General features: G+C 34.5%; 1 protein-coding gene and 1 pseudogene across 1 annotated transcript; one reads left to right on the top strand and one right to left on the bottom strand.

Moving 5' to 3' along the window:
- The window catches only part of LOC145218176 (uncharacterized), a 280341-nt pseudogene that overhangs the window by 125372 nt on the left and 140944 nt on the right, over nt 1–14025 (top strand).
- On the bottom strand, nt 5681–12773 carry LOC145217680 (glial fibrillary acidic protein-like). The gene is made up of 9 exons (XM_080085018.1): nt 12561–12773; nt 11939–12091; nt 11175–11413; nt 9196–9352; nt 8612–8773; nt 8194–8319; nt 7686–7851; nt 6443–6588; nt 5681–6160 (listed from the first exon to the last, which is right to left on the bottom strand). The coding sequence occupies exons 1-9, from the start codon at nt 12696–12698 to the stop codon at nt 6134–6136; spliced, it is 1314 nt and encodes a 437-aa protein (XP_079941144.1). The 5' UTR covers nt 12699–12773; the 3' UTR covers nt 5681–6133.

Raw genomic sequence — 14025 nt, 5'->3', positions numbered from 1 at the left:
TACCAGCTTTGTCAGCAAAACTTACACACTAAAATATGTTTGTTTTTCAGGTACACATGGCATGAATGTGTAGCGGTCACATGCAATAGTGTAGAATGATGGGCAAACGGATGTATATACCAGATTTTCCCACACTATACAACGCGCGCTCTAAAACTGCTCTGAGCTGCGCCAAGAGCACTCGGGTATTCCCCCAATTCCTGCCTATATAAGCCGTGAATGCTGGGAAAATTGCCATTTTGTAAGTTAACACTTAGGCCAGGGGTGGGCAAACTTTTCAGTGCAAGGGCTGCATTCAAAAGTTTATAATCTTTCCGGGCCGCATAGTATTTCACCAACGACCGCCAATTGCTTGCTTGTTGTTTTGTTTTAAAACAACTGATGCAAAGAACAAGGTTTGTATCATATATATACCATTTAAAGTCACCTAAAATGCTCTGATTAACAATTTCTAACTTGTGCATAAATTTAGCTGAACGGAGCTAACTGTTTATGACGTCATAAACTGTATTGTGACGATTGCAGTGCCTTTTTTTCGCATTGTTTGCACATAATAAGCGGATAAAAAGCCTGGCACATATGGTTACTAGACTGCTAATCTTTTTTCCAGTCTCACGAAATCTGTTTTAGCAGTTTAAAAATCAAAATATTTAGCAAAATAGATTGCGGCCGCAGGTTGTGCACCTCTGCGCAAAATTATTACATAGTATATTTTCAGCTTTATGCAAATACGTTTGTTCATGACTGTACAAGCATTGGTTGAAACAATTGTAATTGTTTCAAAAAAACAAGCGTTTGTTGCAACAAAGGTTGAACCACGTTTTTTGTTAATAAAGTCCGAGTGCCAACATTAGACAAAAAGTACTGCAACGACCTAAACATGATCCAAAGTGACCAAAGTTTGGGCGTCAACAGTGCAAAGTAGGCTGTTTTTGAAAACGTGAATCGCTTTTACTTTTATCGAACGAAGAAATTGTGTCAAGTGACGATTTGCATAATAACGTGGCAGAAACAACAGGCTATAAAGCACGTGAAAAGTATCTGTGTTTAGTTCCAAAGTATCGAACGGGTACAGATACTGCATATGGCATTGGTACCGGCAAGTCGCACCCCCGGTATTTTTAAAACTCTGCGCCTGTGCTCATAGTACTATTCAGCGTTACTCGGAAACATTTGGCGGGCCGCATAAACTCCTTTGGCGGGCCGCATGCGGCCCGCGGGCCGTAGTTTGCCCACCCCTGACTTAGGCAGATAGGAACTAAAAAAAAAAAACAGAAACCAGGCTTAGTCAGGAAAATAAATAAGAGCAGGCCTGCGCTAGTTTAGATAAGGCTAAGCTGTTTAATTTAATTTAAAGCTTCAGAATTAGAAATTGTAACTGTGACAAGAATATGATAATTTCTGTTTAATTCAATTTAAAGCTTCAAGAATTAGAAAATTTAACAGTGATTGGAAAGTGATACAGTCTTTTTAATATAATTTAAGGCTTCTGAATTCGAAAATTTAACAGTGATTAGAAAGTGATACAGTCTTTTTAATTTAAGGCTTCTGAATTCGAAATTTTAACAGTGATTAGAAAGTGATACAGTCTTTTTAATTTAATTTAAGGCTTCTGAATTCGAAATTGTAACAGTGATTAGAAACGGATAAAGTCTTTTAAACTTAATTTAATGCCTCTAGAATTAGAAATTTTAGCAGTAACTAGAAACGGATAAAGTCTTTTATATTTAATTTAATGCCTCTAGAATTAGAAATTTTAGCAGTAACTAGAAACGGATAATTTCTTTTTAATCTAATTTAAAGTTTTAGAATTAGAAATGTTAAGAGCAGCTAGGAAATTCTAAAGTTGTAATTTAACTTGAAGTTTTAGAATTAGAAATGTTAACAGCAGCTAGGAAATTATAAAGTTGTAATTTAACTTAAAGTCTCTGAATTAGAAATATTAACAGCAGCTAGGGAATTATAAAGTTTTAATTTAACTCGAAAGCGCTTGGATTTTGCGACCAGCTACAATAAAGTTTAATAATGCACATACCGCCTATGGTTCCGCGGCAAAGCAAGCCGGCCTGGCCCGCGCGTGCGGCAAAGCGACTCATAAAGTCTAATTAAAACAAATTAGTTTATCTGTAATTAAACATAGACAGACTAGTGTCAGCGCCAACGTTTATTAGAATAAATACATGTTTAGTTAGGTTTTAGTATGGAGATTAATACAGGTTTAACGGCTTTTCCTTTGTCTTTCTTTGCAACAATCGTTATTAATTGCTGTTAATGTTAATTGGATTCTATTTGAATAAGACTTCTTGAAACATTTCTGTCGCTGGAAACCAAAATAAACCAACAATGTAGTCAACGGATTATACAAGTGGTGTTTTCTGGAGTTTATCTCCAAGGAATCTTGAGGCAGCAGTTTGAACTATAAACTTATTGAGACTCCTAGCGCAAACCTATTGCGTTGTTAATTTGTGAGAGTAGCATTACCAGTACTTGAAGCCGCCTGAACCTCCGCAAATGGAAGCATTGATTATAATTTTTATCAACTGTTTGCAAAATCATTGGGGTTAAATTCTCTTACTTTTGCGACAAAGAAAATGAAAGTATTATCTTGGAATTGCGAATTATGACATCAGAATCTAACAGATAAAATTATAACTTGCTTTTCCATAGCCTGATAATTTATGAATCAATAATGTTTTACTATCACCACGCCCATTGCTAATAAGTTCTGTTCCAATGGTGTACTATTTTGTTTCTGTGCTATTTTCTGTGTTATTAGACGCCTGTACTGGGTTTTTCATCATCAGATAATATACATTGTTTTAAGCAATGTTTTTATATGCAAGACACGATGTGATGAGCTTTTAAGTTTTATAATTAAATACCAGAAGTAGAATAGTTTGTATTCCCATTTAATAAACATTTTTAACTTACCGACTTGAAGATAATTTATGGATTATGAATGTTCACTCTTATTGCAAATGCTCAAGTTTCAATCGTGTACTATTTTGTTTTTATACATCACCTGGAATATGTTTTATTTATCATAATTTTCCTAGTATAAAGTTATTTTTTGTTGATATATATGAAACTCTAAATCAGGTGCCACCAAACTTTTTTATGGTGGGCCGGATAAGTTCAATAATAATACATGAGGGCTGCATAATTTACAAGTGCTTACATGGCCTGGTTTAAAATTGGTCCACTAAGCAATTTTTATAGGACTGCCAAGGAATTGTCTTTCTACAATACTATTTGAAGTGTGGTGATATGACAGTTCATTTTTAAAGTTGGTGTTATCTTTAGAGCAATGCTCCTATATTATATTACAAGTGACTAAAGAAACCAATTCTTTGTGCATAGTTATTGCTTGTAGTCTTGTCCCTGATGTATCAAACTTTCTTTGTATCATGCCTGTGTGTTGTGATTCTATAAGATTATGTAAATTCAATTCTACATGTCGATGCAGAAAACTTTCATAAGGAGTAAATTAATTTTTGAATATTACAAAGTTATGAATACGATTTGGCAATTTAAAAAATACAGTAGCGGACCAGTTAAAATGACTTTGTGGGCCGGTCTAGCCCTGGGCCATGGTTTGGTGACCCCTGCTCTAAATGATGAGCTGTCGTGTTTTTGGAACCAAGCCAACATTTTTGTATACACAACTACCAATTATATATCTTTTTGTTGATACTAGAAGCATTAGACACTGGCATAAAAAGTAATTTAACTCTTGTGTTTTCTTAAATTGTTTGCTTGTTTATCTTTTACACAAGGATTTCAAACATATTTGGTTGGTTACATCTTTGCTGGATTAATTCATTGGATTTGGATTTACTTAACAATGGCACAAATTGTTTGGACTTGGATCTCACAAATAATGGACAAATGTGATAACAAAACATAAACATCCAGGTTTGTTGAAGTGAAGCAACTAACATTTGTTAAAGCAGCTAACAGTTTTGGGGTCCAGATATTGTTACTTTGAAAGTCTATGTTGATCAAAATTAATTAAAACAGGAAGTTTAATTCACAGTATGCTAGGTACATAGATGTTAAATTGATCCCCTTATTTTGATTTTTTGCTTCCAAAGTTTGTCCAACCTATTGTGCCATCATATTTTTCATGGATTTTGGATGAAACTTTCACAGATGGTGATGTAGAAGGATTTTTTTTGACTGTTTTTTTTGAAGAGCTTAAACATTTATCGTGCTGAAAAGGATGAATTAATAAACATCAAATTAAATAAAAATTTAGATAGCTCGTAGAATTTACCTTTTATAGGTGTTGTAATTTAACCTATAGTCCCGACATTTACCCCATTTGGTTCTTTAAGTTGGGGAATCTTTTCAACAATGTCTGAATTAAATAAAATTTGGATAGTATGTAGGATTTGTCATTAAAAGGTGTTGATTGTTGTATTTTACCCTACATTTTAAAAAAAAACAGTGACTAATATGGGACCCAATAAAATAAGTAAGGGTAACATATTGACGGTTCAAAATAGGTCGTAGTGTATGTGCAATGACAAAATATTCCAAGTCACCCTTCTAGTTGACAGTTGTTTTTGAGTGCTATTTACACTCATTAAACTCTCTAGTTATGGCATTAGAACAATGTTCTGCCGTTATTATTAACCTTTTGTTTCATCTAAAATAATATTTTGTACCAAACAGGGAAAATGTTGACACTGTAAAATGGTGAGGTGTTATTGTATAACTTTAAATAACATTATATCTTTAAATGTTTGTGTTTATTTAATTTAAGTGTTTAATTTTAATGTTGCAAAATTAACACAAGATTAAAGAAGCTATGTTATTTTTAGAGACCAACAACTGGCCATTATCATTTTGTTTTTTTAATAACAGAAACAATTCAGGAATTGGATATCACAATTTTTTTGAATGGTTATTTTTCCAGCATCTTCTCTTTCTATCAAATATTGGTTTTTATTGGTAGGTGCATGGTGAGTTTTTTAATTAGAAATAGTAATGGTTATTTGTAAGTGGTTTTTTATTGTATGGTTTACTTCGTCACAAAAACACAGATACACAAAAACAATGTTGAAACAAGCACATAGAAAATTTCCTGACACATTGTTAAAAGGCTGTTAAGAAAAAAATAAATTTGTCTTTTATTTGCGCTCGGTACTTATTGCAAAACCTTACCAAATGTGACGTAATATTTCCTTTTGTCTAGCAAAGCATTATTTTTTGTGAAAGTCAGTGTTGCAACGAAACTCTGTATGTCTTAAGTAATTAGTGTGCTGCTGCCTTGGAAAAGTAATTAAATTTATTGTGTGAATGAAAAAAAAAATGTGTGGCCCTCGCTTGATGTCCTATATTGGTTATAAGGCTCAGTGACAAAAATGTTGCACATCTGGTGTACGGTGTACTTTTTTAAAAATATTTTGGTAAAATTTTCTATATTCTTTTCTTTTTATGCCACTAAAATGACAAGTTGAATATTTTCAACTGCATGGTAACAATAAATTAAATCAGGTTATCTTGTCATACAGTATTGTAAGCTCAAACAAACGAAAATCGTTTCTTAGGCCTGGGTATAGAGCCACTGAGTTAAATGAAATTTGTAACACCACAATTTTTCACTTTAACCAGGAACTCATGATTGGGAAAAATACGTATCTTGAAAAATATCTTCGTTTTCATTTCACAAATATTAAAGTGCATGATAGTGTATTGTGTTGAGATTGATTCAAGTTTTAAAACAGATGAAAAGCAAAAGTATTGCAAAGCACGTCCACTATAAGACCCGTTGAACATACTGCAAAAAAAAGGTTTACGAGACCCAGACATATTTCGTTTTAGACACTGTAAATTCAAAACAATAATGTATTAACTTTTGAGCTTTATCAGTAGTTTTAGTCCTTATTAAATTTTTCCGTAAACCATTTTACTTTACTCAAAAATTCAGCTGTTTACAAAAATTCAGATAGGTCATTTTTAGTATGTAATTCAGAATTGACGTAGTTTTTTTCTATTTGTGGCGGCGATTGCAGAGGTTAGTCGCAATGCAAAATGAAGAGACTTTACAAATTTAATAACTATAAATGATTTGGTGCCGGAATGGTTAGTATTGCTGCTTTTATGTGGAGCTGATTCCTTTTCTCAATTATGGTGATTTGCGTCCATCCTTGGCCTGAAAACAAAAGTTAGTGCAATAGTAAATGTCAGGCTTATAGGTTTGAATCCAACATAGTCAACAACTTTTTAGCAGTCGTTCTGATAAAAACGAACCACTTCACAACAAATACTCGTATGTTCTCCGATTTTCTTGCATTTAATGTGTCACCAAGCAATTACGATTAGATTTTGTGTGAAAAAGTTAATACTTTGTTGTTTTGTCATGTGCGTTTGAGTACTTCTAATTACAACAAATGTAAGATTTGCGTGAGCAGACTTAACCTTTGATTTCACTTACGCTCTTATAAGCGCTCTCGTATTCCTCCACCACCTTGCGGAGAGAGTAAGTAGTCCCGCTGGTGTTCATCCGCGGTGCAACCCCCTGCAGTCGGACCTCCTCTCCCTCCAGGAGTTTGTGATAGGTGCTGATCTCAAAGTCGAGACCTGAAAAAAAAATCATTTACGTCAACATTTTCAGTTAAACAATAGTGAAGCTTTCAGTACTCTCAAATCAGTCTGTTCTGTTTTAGAAACTGTGATACAACCTCTAAAACTTATTTTGTTCGTTCGAAAAATTTTTGTCTTGATTTTTACTAACTGATACTGCCACTTTAGGTTACCCAACTTTGTAGTGCTGATTTATTTTGTTAAAAAAATTAATTAATCACGAACTTTCAGTAAAACAGTGATACAATCCAAACAATGTTTTCGACTTGCAAGAGTTCTTTCAAAAATTTTGTTTTTTATTAATATGCCTCATTTGAAGTATACCCTTCTTAAAAATAATGTCGCAACATCATTTCTCTTCAATGGCTCCATATTTACTTTGTTGTTCCGATTCTTACTATTGCATTAGCAGGCGTAAATATTATACGACAAGACAGTTAAGTGATTAGCCTTGTTGTGTTACACAGGTTTAAACAACGGTTCCCAACCTTCCGTGGACCATGGCCCCTTAAAGTAACTTTTTGGCCTCGTGGCCCCCTTTAAGTTATCATGAAGGACCTGTGGCCCCCTTAAAATGTAGATAGCCATCTCGCGTTGGAACGCGGTATTAACTTTGGCCTTAAACAGGTCTAATAGAGTAAATGAGCGTGTTAAACCTCACTATAAACAAATAGTATGTGAAATAGTCGATTAAATTCGGGAATAAAGTTAAAGTGAAAATGACTTTTAGTGGGTGTTTCTTGTGAATCTACGCCCGTGGCCCCCCGGAACACAGCTCGTGGCCCCCCTGGGGGGCCATGGGCCCTGGTTGGGAACCACTGGGTTAAAAGTTCAATCATAAACGAGTTCAAAAGTTGTTGGCATTGAGACATACAGTTTCAGAACATTTTTAGTGTTGTCTGTCAATTGAGGATGAATTAATCAAGACAATTAAGCTGCCAATCAACCTCAAGAAATTCATTCCTGAATTAACGTTTTAACGTTGTATAGCTATTTCAGCCTTGGTAATTGTTCAGTTTCTTTGTGTCGCTATGTCTTCTCCAACCAGGCTTAAACGTGTATTTAGTTCTTGATAAAATAACAAACACACTTACTTAGTTTGACCGCTAGGAGATCTTGGTATTCTCTCAACCTCTCCGCCATCTCTGACTTGATCTTCTCAAGTTGGGAGCCGAGATCGTCGATCTGGTCTTGGTAGTTGTTGATGTCGCGACCGAAGCGCTCTTCCACATCCGCCAGTTGGCGCTCAAGGTAGTCTTTCTGCAAAAGCCAAAAAAATTCGTGATAAAATCCGATTCAACAAATGGACAGCAGAGATAAAAAATAACAAAATAAGTTACAACAAGCATATTATCGTATGGGACAGTTTGTGGATTAGTTTTTTTTTTCGATTTTAGTTGTACTTAACCGATTCAAGTTTCATTCTTAGAGAAACAAAACAAATCATGACGGGTTTAGAACCCAAAAACCTTGTGAGCATGGTGTGATTGCTCTCAATGTAAAACTTTTTTGTATTTTGTAGCAGCCGTGCAGTGTTTCATGACACAAATTAATAAATTACCAGTAAAGGAGCAAAATATTGCCTTCATGTTGTTTACTTACGTTGGAACGGAGGGATTCAATTTGTGTGGTGTGTGTGCTGACGCGGTTGCGCATGTCGCTAAGCTCCCCTTGGGCTTCTTTCAAGCGGTTGGCGTCGCCGGAAACCTTCGAGTTCAGGTCGTTGAGCTAAAATGTGAAGTGAAAATAATTGTTATTTCTATGTGTTGTTAATGGCAAGATTTTACTCATTCAAATAAAATATAAATCAATCAAGTGTGATAGCATTTATTTGAAGTAACTTTTTTCCTATTAAATAGAAATAAATACATTTTAAAATTAATCTCAAATAGATGTATATTATAAATTCTCATTCTGTAAAGGCTTTTCCAATCAAATAAAGTAATCACATGGCGTATAATTACTTTAGAATGTATGACTTTTCTTTTTATGATTTTAACTTATTCAAATAAAACTGTACCTTCGAGCTGTAATATTCCTCTGACTCTTCTCTATTCTTCTTCGCAGCGAGATCATATTGCGCGCGAATGTCGCGGAGAAGGTCGGTTAGATCCGGACCATGGGAGTCGACTTGGACTCTCACGTGATCAGTGAGAAGTTGAGATTTCAGCTCGTTGATAATCTGAAAAAAAATTCAAAAAAAATCAATTTTTCGTACTTGAGTAATTGGCAAAAAATAACACATAACCGCAGAAAAAAGCTTATCCTAAACAATGCTTCAATTTTGATTAGTTTTGTTGGTGCTATGGACAGAACTTTTTGAAACATAAAAATGCAATTAATATTGTGCAAAAAAATACATTTTTTGCTAGTTATTTCGCATTACAAAAATATGACGTAGACCTACATATAAACTTTTGTCATATCGTTGTTTATTTTTTTCAAACTGTGAGAATGTAAAACAAACTTGCACTGTTGATCACCAATGTTCACTTATTGCCTGTTTTGTTTAATTCAAACTAATTTTAACAACCCATGACTGATGTGTTTAAGTCTTTCTGTTTAGGAAAGTTGTTTTTCATAATTTTAAAAGCCATTTCTCACCTCAGTATGAGCCAGGTTATCAAAGTCAAGCTCCTCACGAAGTGAAACCAATTTGCGTTCCAAGTCCACTCTACTTATTGTGCAATCATCCACGTTCGACCTCAAGTTTGTAAGTTCTCGCTCTAACTCCTCTCGTTCACTCACAGCAGTCTCATGTCTGAAATAACAAACGCAAAAGGTTTGTTTAATTTTCTAATTTGTTGGTTGTTTGTCTCAAAAACAACATTGAAGTTTTTGTTGTTGAAAGAAAGATGTAACCTAGTTCTGTTTAATGGTGCTTTTAGTTTGGCCAATGTTGTAAAATTTTAATGAAACTTTAGACCACAATGTCCTTACGGACCAGTTTCAAGACCAAAGTATCAGGCAAAACCCCACCCTCTTTGCTAACACGGGTGGTTAGATTCTAGCGCCCCTCGACTGCTTCCATCAACGTTCCCACCCGTCGTGTTTTACTCACAATGCGCCAAACTCACTTTCTGGTGAGTTACTGCCACATAACGCTATATAACACGGTGTGGCTGCAGCGCGTTTATCATCTTTTCACCAATTGTGTCCTTACGTTTGTCGCGCTTTATAGCGTCCCAACGTTGCGCAGCTATTTCCGGTTTTGTGAATATTTTAGCGCAATTGTGCTGCTACGATTGGTATTACCTCAACTTAACTCAACGAATCACAAGTTAAAAAAAAGATAGGGGACGCACTTGGTCATTTTTTGCCGGCTAACGATTATATAATGGAACAAACTTCCTATAATAAACACAATTCATAAACAGGCAGCTTCACACGTACCCATTTCAACTTTGCTACCAAAATGTCACACAGCTTATCTTGCAATAAATCCAGAAATTTCAAAACGACTTTGAAATGTCGAATTGCGGATTTATTACTTAAAGCGCCTCAGGCTTTGACGATTTATTGTCACCAGAAACTTTTATGACCTTCTTGATCAAGGACGTTTGGCGTTCTTGCACGTCAACATGTCAAACCGACATTACCTGGGGGCATAATGAACCATTGTGCGGGCGACGTGCCGTGTGCAAAAATGCCAATGCGGACGATTTGCGTATTAGTTGACGTCAATACGCAAAACCCATTAAACTGTTTGAAAAGTTTACCAAGTTTTCTCCCATAAAAAAACATGTTTGCTTGTTTCAATTAATGTTGCGTTGCTGTTGCTCTTTGCTTGGTAACAGTTTAATTTAATAGTTTCACTATCTGTGTTAATTAACCACCTACCAAAACCTGAAATCCAAGTGTGAATTCAGCAATTGATGAACGCTTAAAAGTTCGCTACTGAACTCTATAAATTTTTGTATGTACCAAAGCTTGATAACGCATGGACCAAAGTGATATAAAGCACAAGTTGTCCAACCCATTGATACGTGACAGAGATTCATGGACGCCATTTTGTGTCCAAATAAGGGCATAGTAAAAAAACACTAACTGGTTTGCTTAATCGCGAATTTGATTGACTAAATTGAATAAAACTTTTGGGTATAATAACATTTGAGCGTCATAATTCATGCATACATTTAAATTGATTATGAAAAATAAACGGACTTTCTAAGTTTGAAAAAAAATCCGACAATTTATATGTTTTTTTTTCTATACCAGCAGAATTGTTTTGGACACAAAATGATTCCATGCGATGTATCGCGTAACACTAGGTTGGACAAAATAAGATTTTGTTATGAACCAATAGCAAAAAAATATCAATTTCGGATCATTTGATTGACCAATTTGAATAACACTTTTGAGTTATAACATTTGAGCCTGACAATGTATGCATATATTTAAAGCTAGCAAAAATAAAAAATAAACGGAATCTAATTTTTGTTTCTTTTTTTCCGATATCCGCAGTATTATTTTGGACACAATTTATCGCGTAACGAAAGGTTAAACAATTTGTGTTTTTTATAGCTTAGATTTTGGCAAGAACCAATAGCAAAAAAGTCAATTTTAAATTATGTAACACTTACTCTCTCTTTAAATCATTGACATCTTGGCGCATATGATCCAACTCTGCATCAACCAACGCCTTGTCGGTGTTAAGAGAGTCGATCAGAGCCTTTAGACGCCGCACTTCACTCGCATAGAGTTCACCGAGTTTCGACTCGTATTTGACGGACAACTGACGGAGTTGCGCGTCGAGTAGTTTGTTCTGCTGCTCCAGAAATCGAACTCTCTCGATGTAGGACGCGAACCGATTGTTCAAACCCTTTGGATTGGAACAAAATATGAATTTGTTTAATGCGTTTAAGAATTATTATTTTGTTTCAAAAAAATAAAACTATTGCGGATTTAGAAAAGTTACAAACAAAACGGTGTAAATATATTTTTTTAATTGTTTGAAACAATTTTAGGTACACAAGACACGAACATGAAGATTAATGAAATAAAACGTAGACATTTATTTTCACTGATGACTACAATTGTTTTGTCCAAACGTTGCCTCAATAAATAATCATACGTTTTATTCTACATCAGTCGCAATTTTTGGTTTTGGTTATAACAATGTTTTCAATAAGGTTTAATTACCCAGATACAGTGGGTTTCAAACCGAAATAAACTTAAAGTCACGCTTACACCTTTAAAAATATACTTCAGCATATGGCAGTTTTGCTACAAAGCTTAACACCTATGAAAAAAATTTCTACATTTAATTACAACTCTGTACAATGCAAAAAAACTTTCACGGTTTTCCTTTAATCACAATTTGAAAGCATTAAATTTTCACGTTTACCTTTAATTCCTCTTTCTCTCCTGATCTCATGTTCCTGAATTCGACTCCTTGAGTTCCTCCCATATCCTGGATGTCCTTCTCGCTCACATAGACTCCTCCAACTCCGCTTCCGTATCCGGGATCGTAAGTGGAAGAGTAAGCTCCATAAGACATCTAAACATTGTACAGAGGTTTAAAATTAACTCCAAAAAATTTGAAGATAGAGTATTGAGCGAATCAATTTTTATGTTTTGTTTTATTATTTTTGGTTTTGCAAAGAAACTAATGCTTTTTTAAACTAAAATGTCGTTATATAACCACGTTGAGTTTAAAACAGATTGTCACACATACATCTTGACCTAATTTGGATAAATGTTTGCTTTAATAAGCATAAAAAGCACACTTACTTCTGTAACATAAACTGATTTATTTACCGCACGAAATGCACAAAGTTAAAATAGAAAAAATATTAACACAATTTTAAAAACCGTTAAATTCGGCAACAATGCGCAAATTTGCACTGTATTTTTGAGAAAAAAAACTCTTTTTTTACATTATTCTCAAAGACTAACATGATATGTTGATAATATCACAATGTTTAGTTAAAATTCCACAATTTTTGACAAACTTAAATTTTTCTTACACGCCCTGATTGTTGTCCATCCGAAAATCTCATGGGTGATCCAGTTCCGGATGCTCCCCTGGATGAGGATGTTGTGCTCCTGCTGGTTGTCACTCTGTAGGAAGAAGAGGACTGACCTTGCTGATTCGGCTGCTGCATTGCGATGAAGATTTGCTTGGTTCACAAACAGATGCTTAATTAGCTCCTGCGAAACAAACAAAAACCAAATTTTGAATTAATGCGTAGTAAATGAACGTGTATAATGTTTTTTTATTTATCGTTCTTATTACTTTTTAAACATAGACAATCTAGAAAATAAAAATAAAGTTGCCTTCAACTGTTCTGATGACTTTTATTTTCCATGTTTTTGATTAAGTTAGTTTACAAAACGTGCGTTTTTTATTGCTTGTTTTTCTGCTAGTTTTGCTACGTTTTAGCTATTGATATTACCAGTTGGCATTTTACGAATACTTTGGCAAAATTGGCAAATCGCATATAGTTTCTGTTGCAAATAAATTTATCTCCTAAAGTCCTTTATAAGAATCGCAATTTTTCCTACTTTAACCGGAAAATGCAGAAATTGTTAAGTCTTAAAGTCAAAACACGCATAGAATTAAATTATATACCAAACTTCTAAGCAGTCTTAACTACAACTTTGTCTTTCTGTATTTATTCGTCTTTTCTGCGCTAAAACTTTTTGCAACTGAAGTAAAATCAGAACGTAGACGCCCAAATTCATGCGAACACGTTCTGCAGAGCCATAAAAGGTAATAACGGACTTTCTTTCCTTAAAGCATGACGATTTTATTACCAGACGCCTTAGGCTATTACAAAACGCCTTACTGCATAACAATGCTGTGAGACAAACGCGTTATAGCTTAAATCGAATTCCGTATTTGTTTGATTTGTGCGGCTTACAATTTAATTTTATACCGATATTGTTTCTACATCCCTGCTTTTTGATTTATTTTAGGTGCGAAATACTTTTGCATGCAGATTTTATACGTAGGTTCTGTGGGCCACAACTATTTACTTGACAGACAATGAGCGAATAGTTTTACTACGTTACAACAGAAATAAAGGATTATAAAACAAAAGTAACTGACAAAATCACATGCGACTACAAACATTAATTTTTAACACCGTTATATGCGAGGGTGGCTTATAATCGAGGGCTGCTTTACAATCGGGTAAACACAGTACTGATGATTTTAAATCATATAGTGCATATTTGAAACGATTTTATAGGCCTATCGGTGCCTGCATATGAATAATAAAATCGCTTTTACTACACATGCCATTTTATATTATTTGTGAGGTTGAAAAAGAACTGCATTTTGTTATGTTCAAGTTGACGTTCATGCTCGGCTGCGAAACTTTTAACTACCGTATTTGCTCGATAGTAAGCCGCCGCTTATATTATTTTTTACCTGCCATTTCTGCCGCTTATAATCGAGGGCGGCTAACATATCTTATTTTTACATTC

The sequence above is a fragment of the Phallusia mammillata genome, chromosome 3 (assembly GCF_965637545.1).
Source record: "Phallusia mammillata chromosome 3, kaPhaMamm4.hap1.1, whole genome shotgun sequence".
Taxonomy (NCBI): Eukaryota; Metazoa; Chordata; class Ascidiacea; order Phlebobranchia; family Ascidiidae; genus Phallusia; species Phallusia mammillata.
This window is presented reverse-complemented; position numbering and strand designations above follow the sequence as displayed.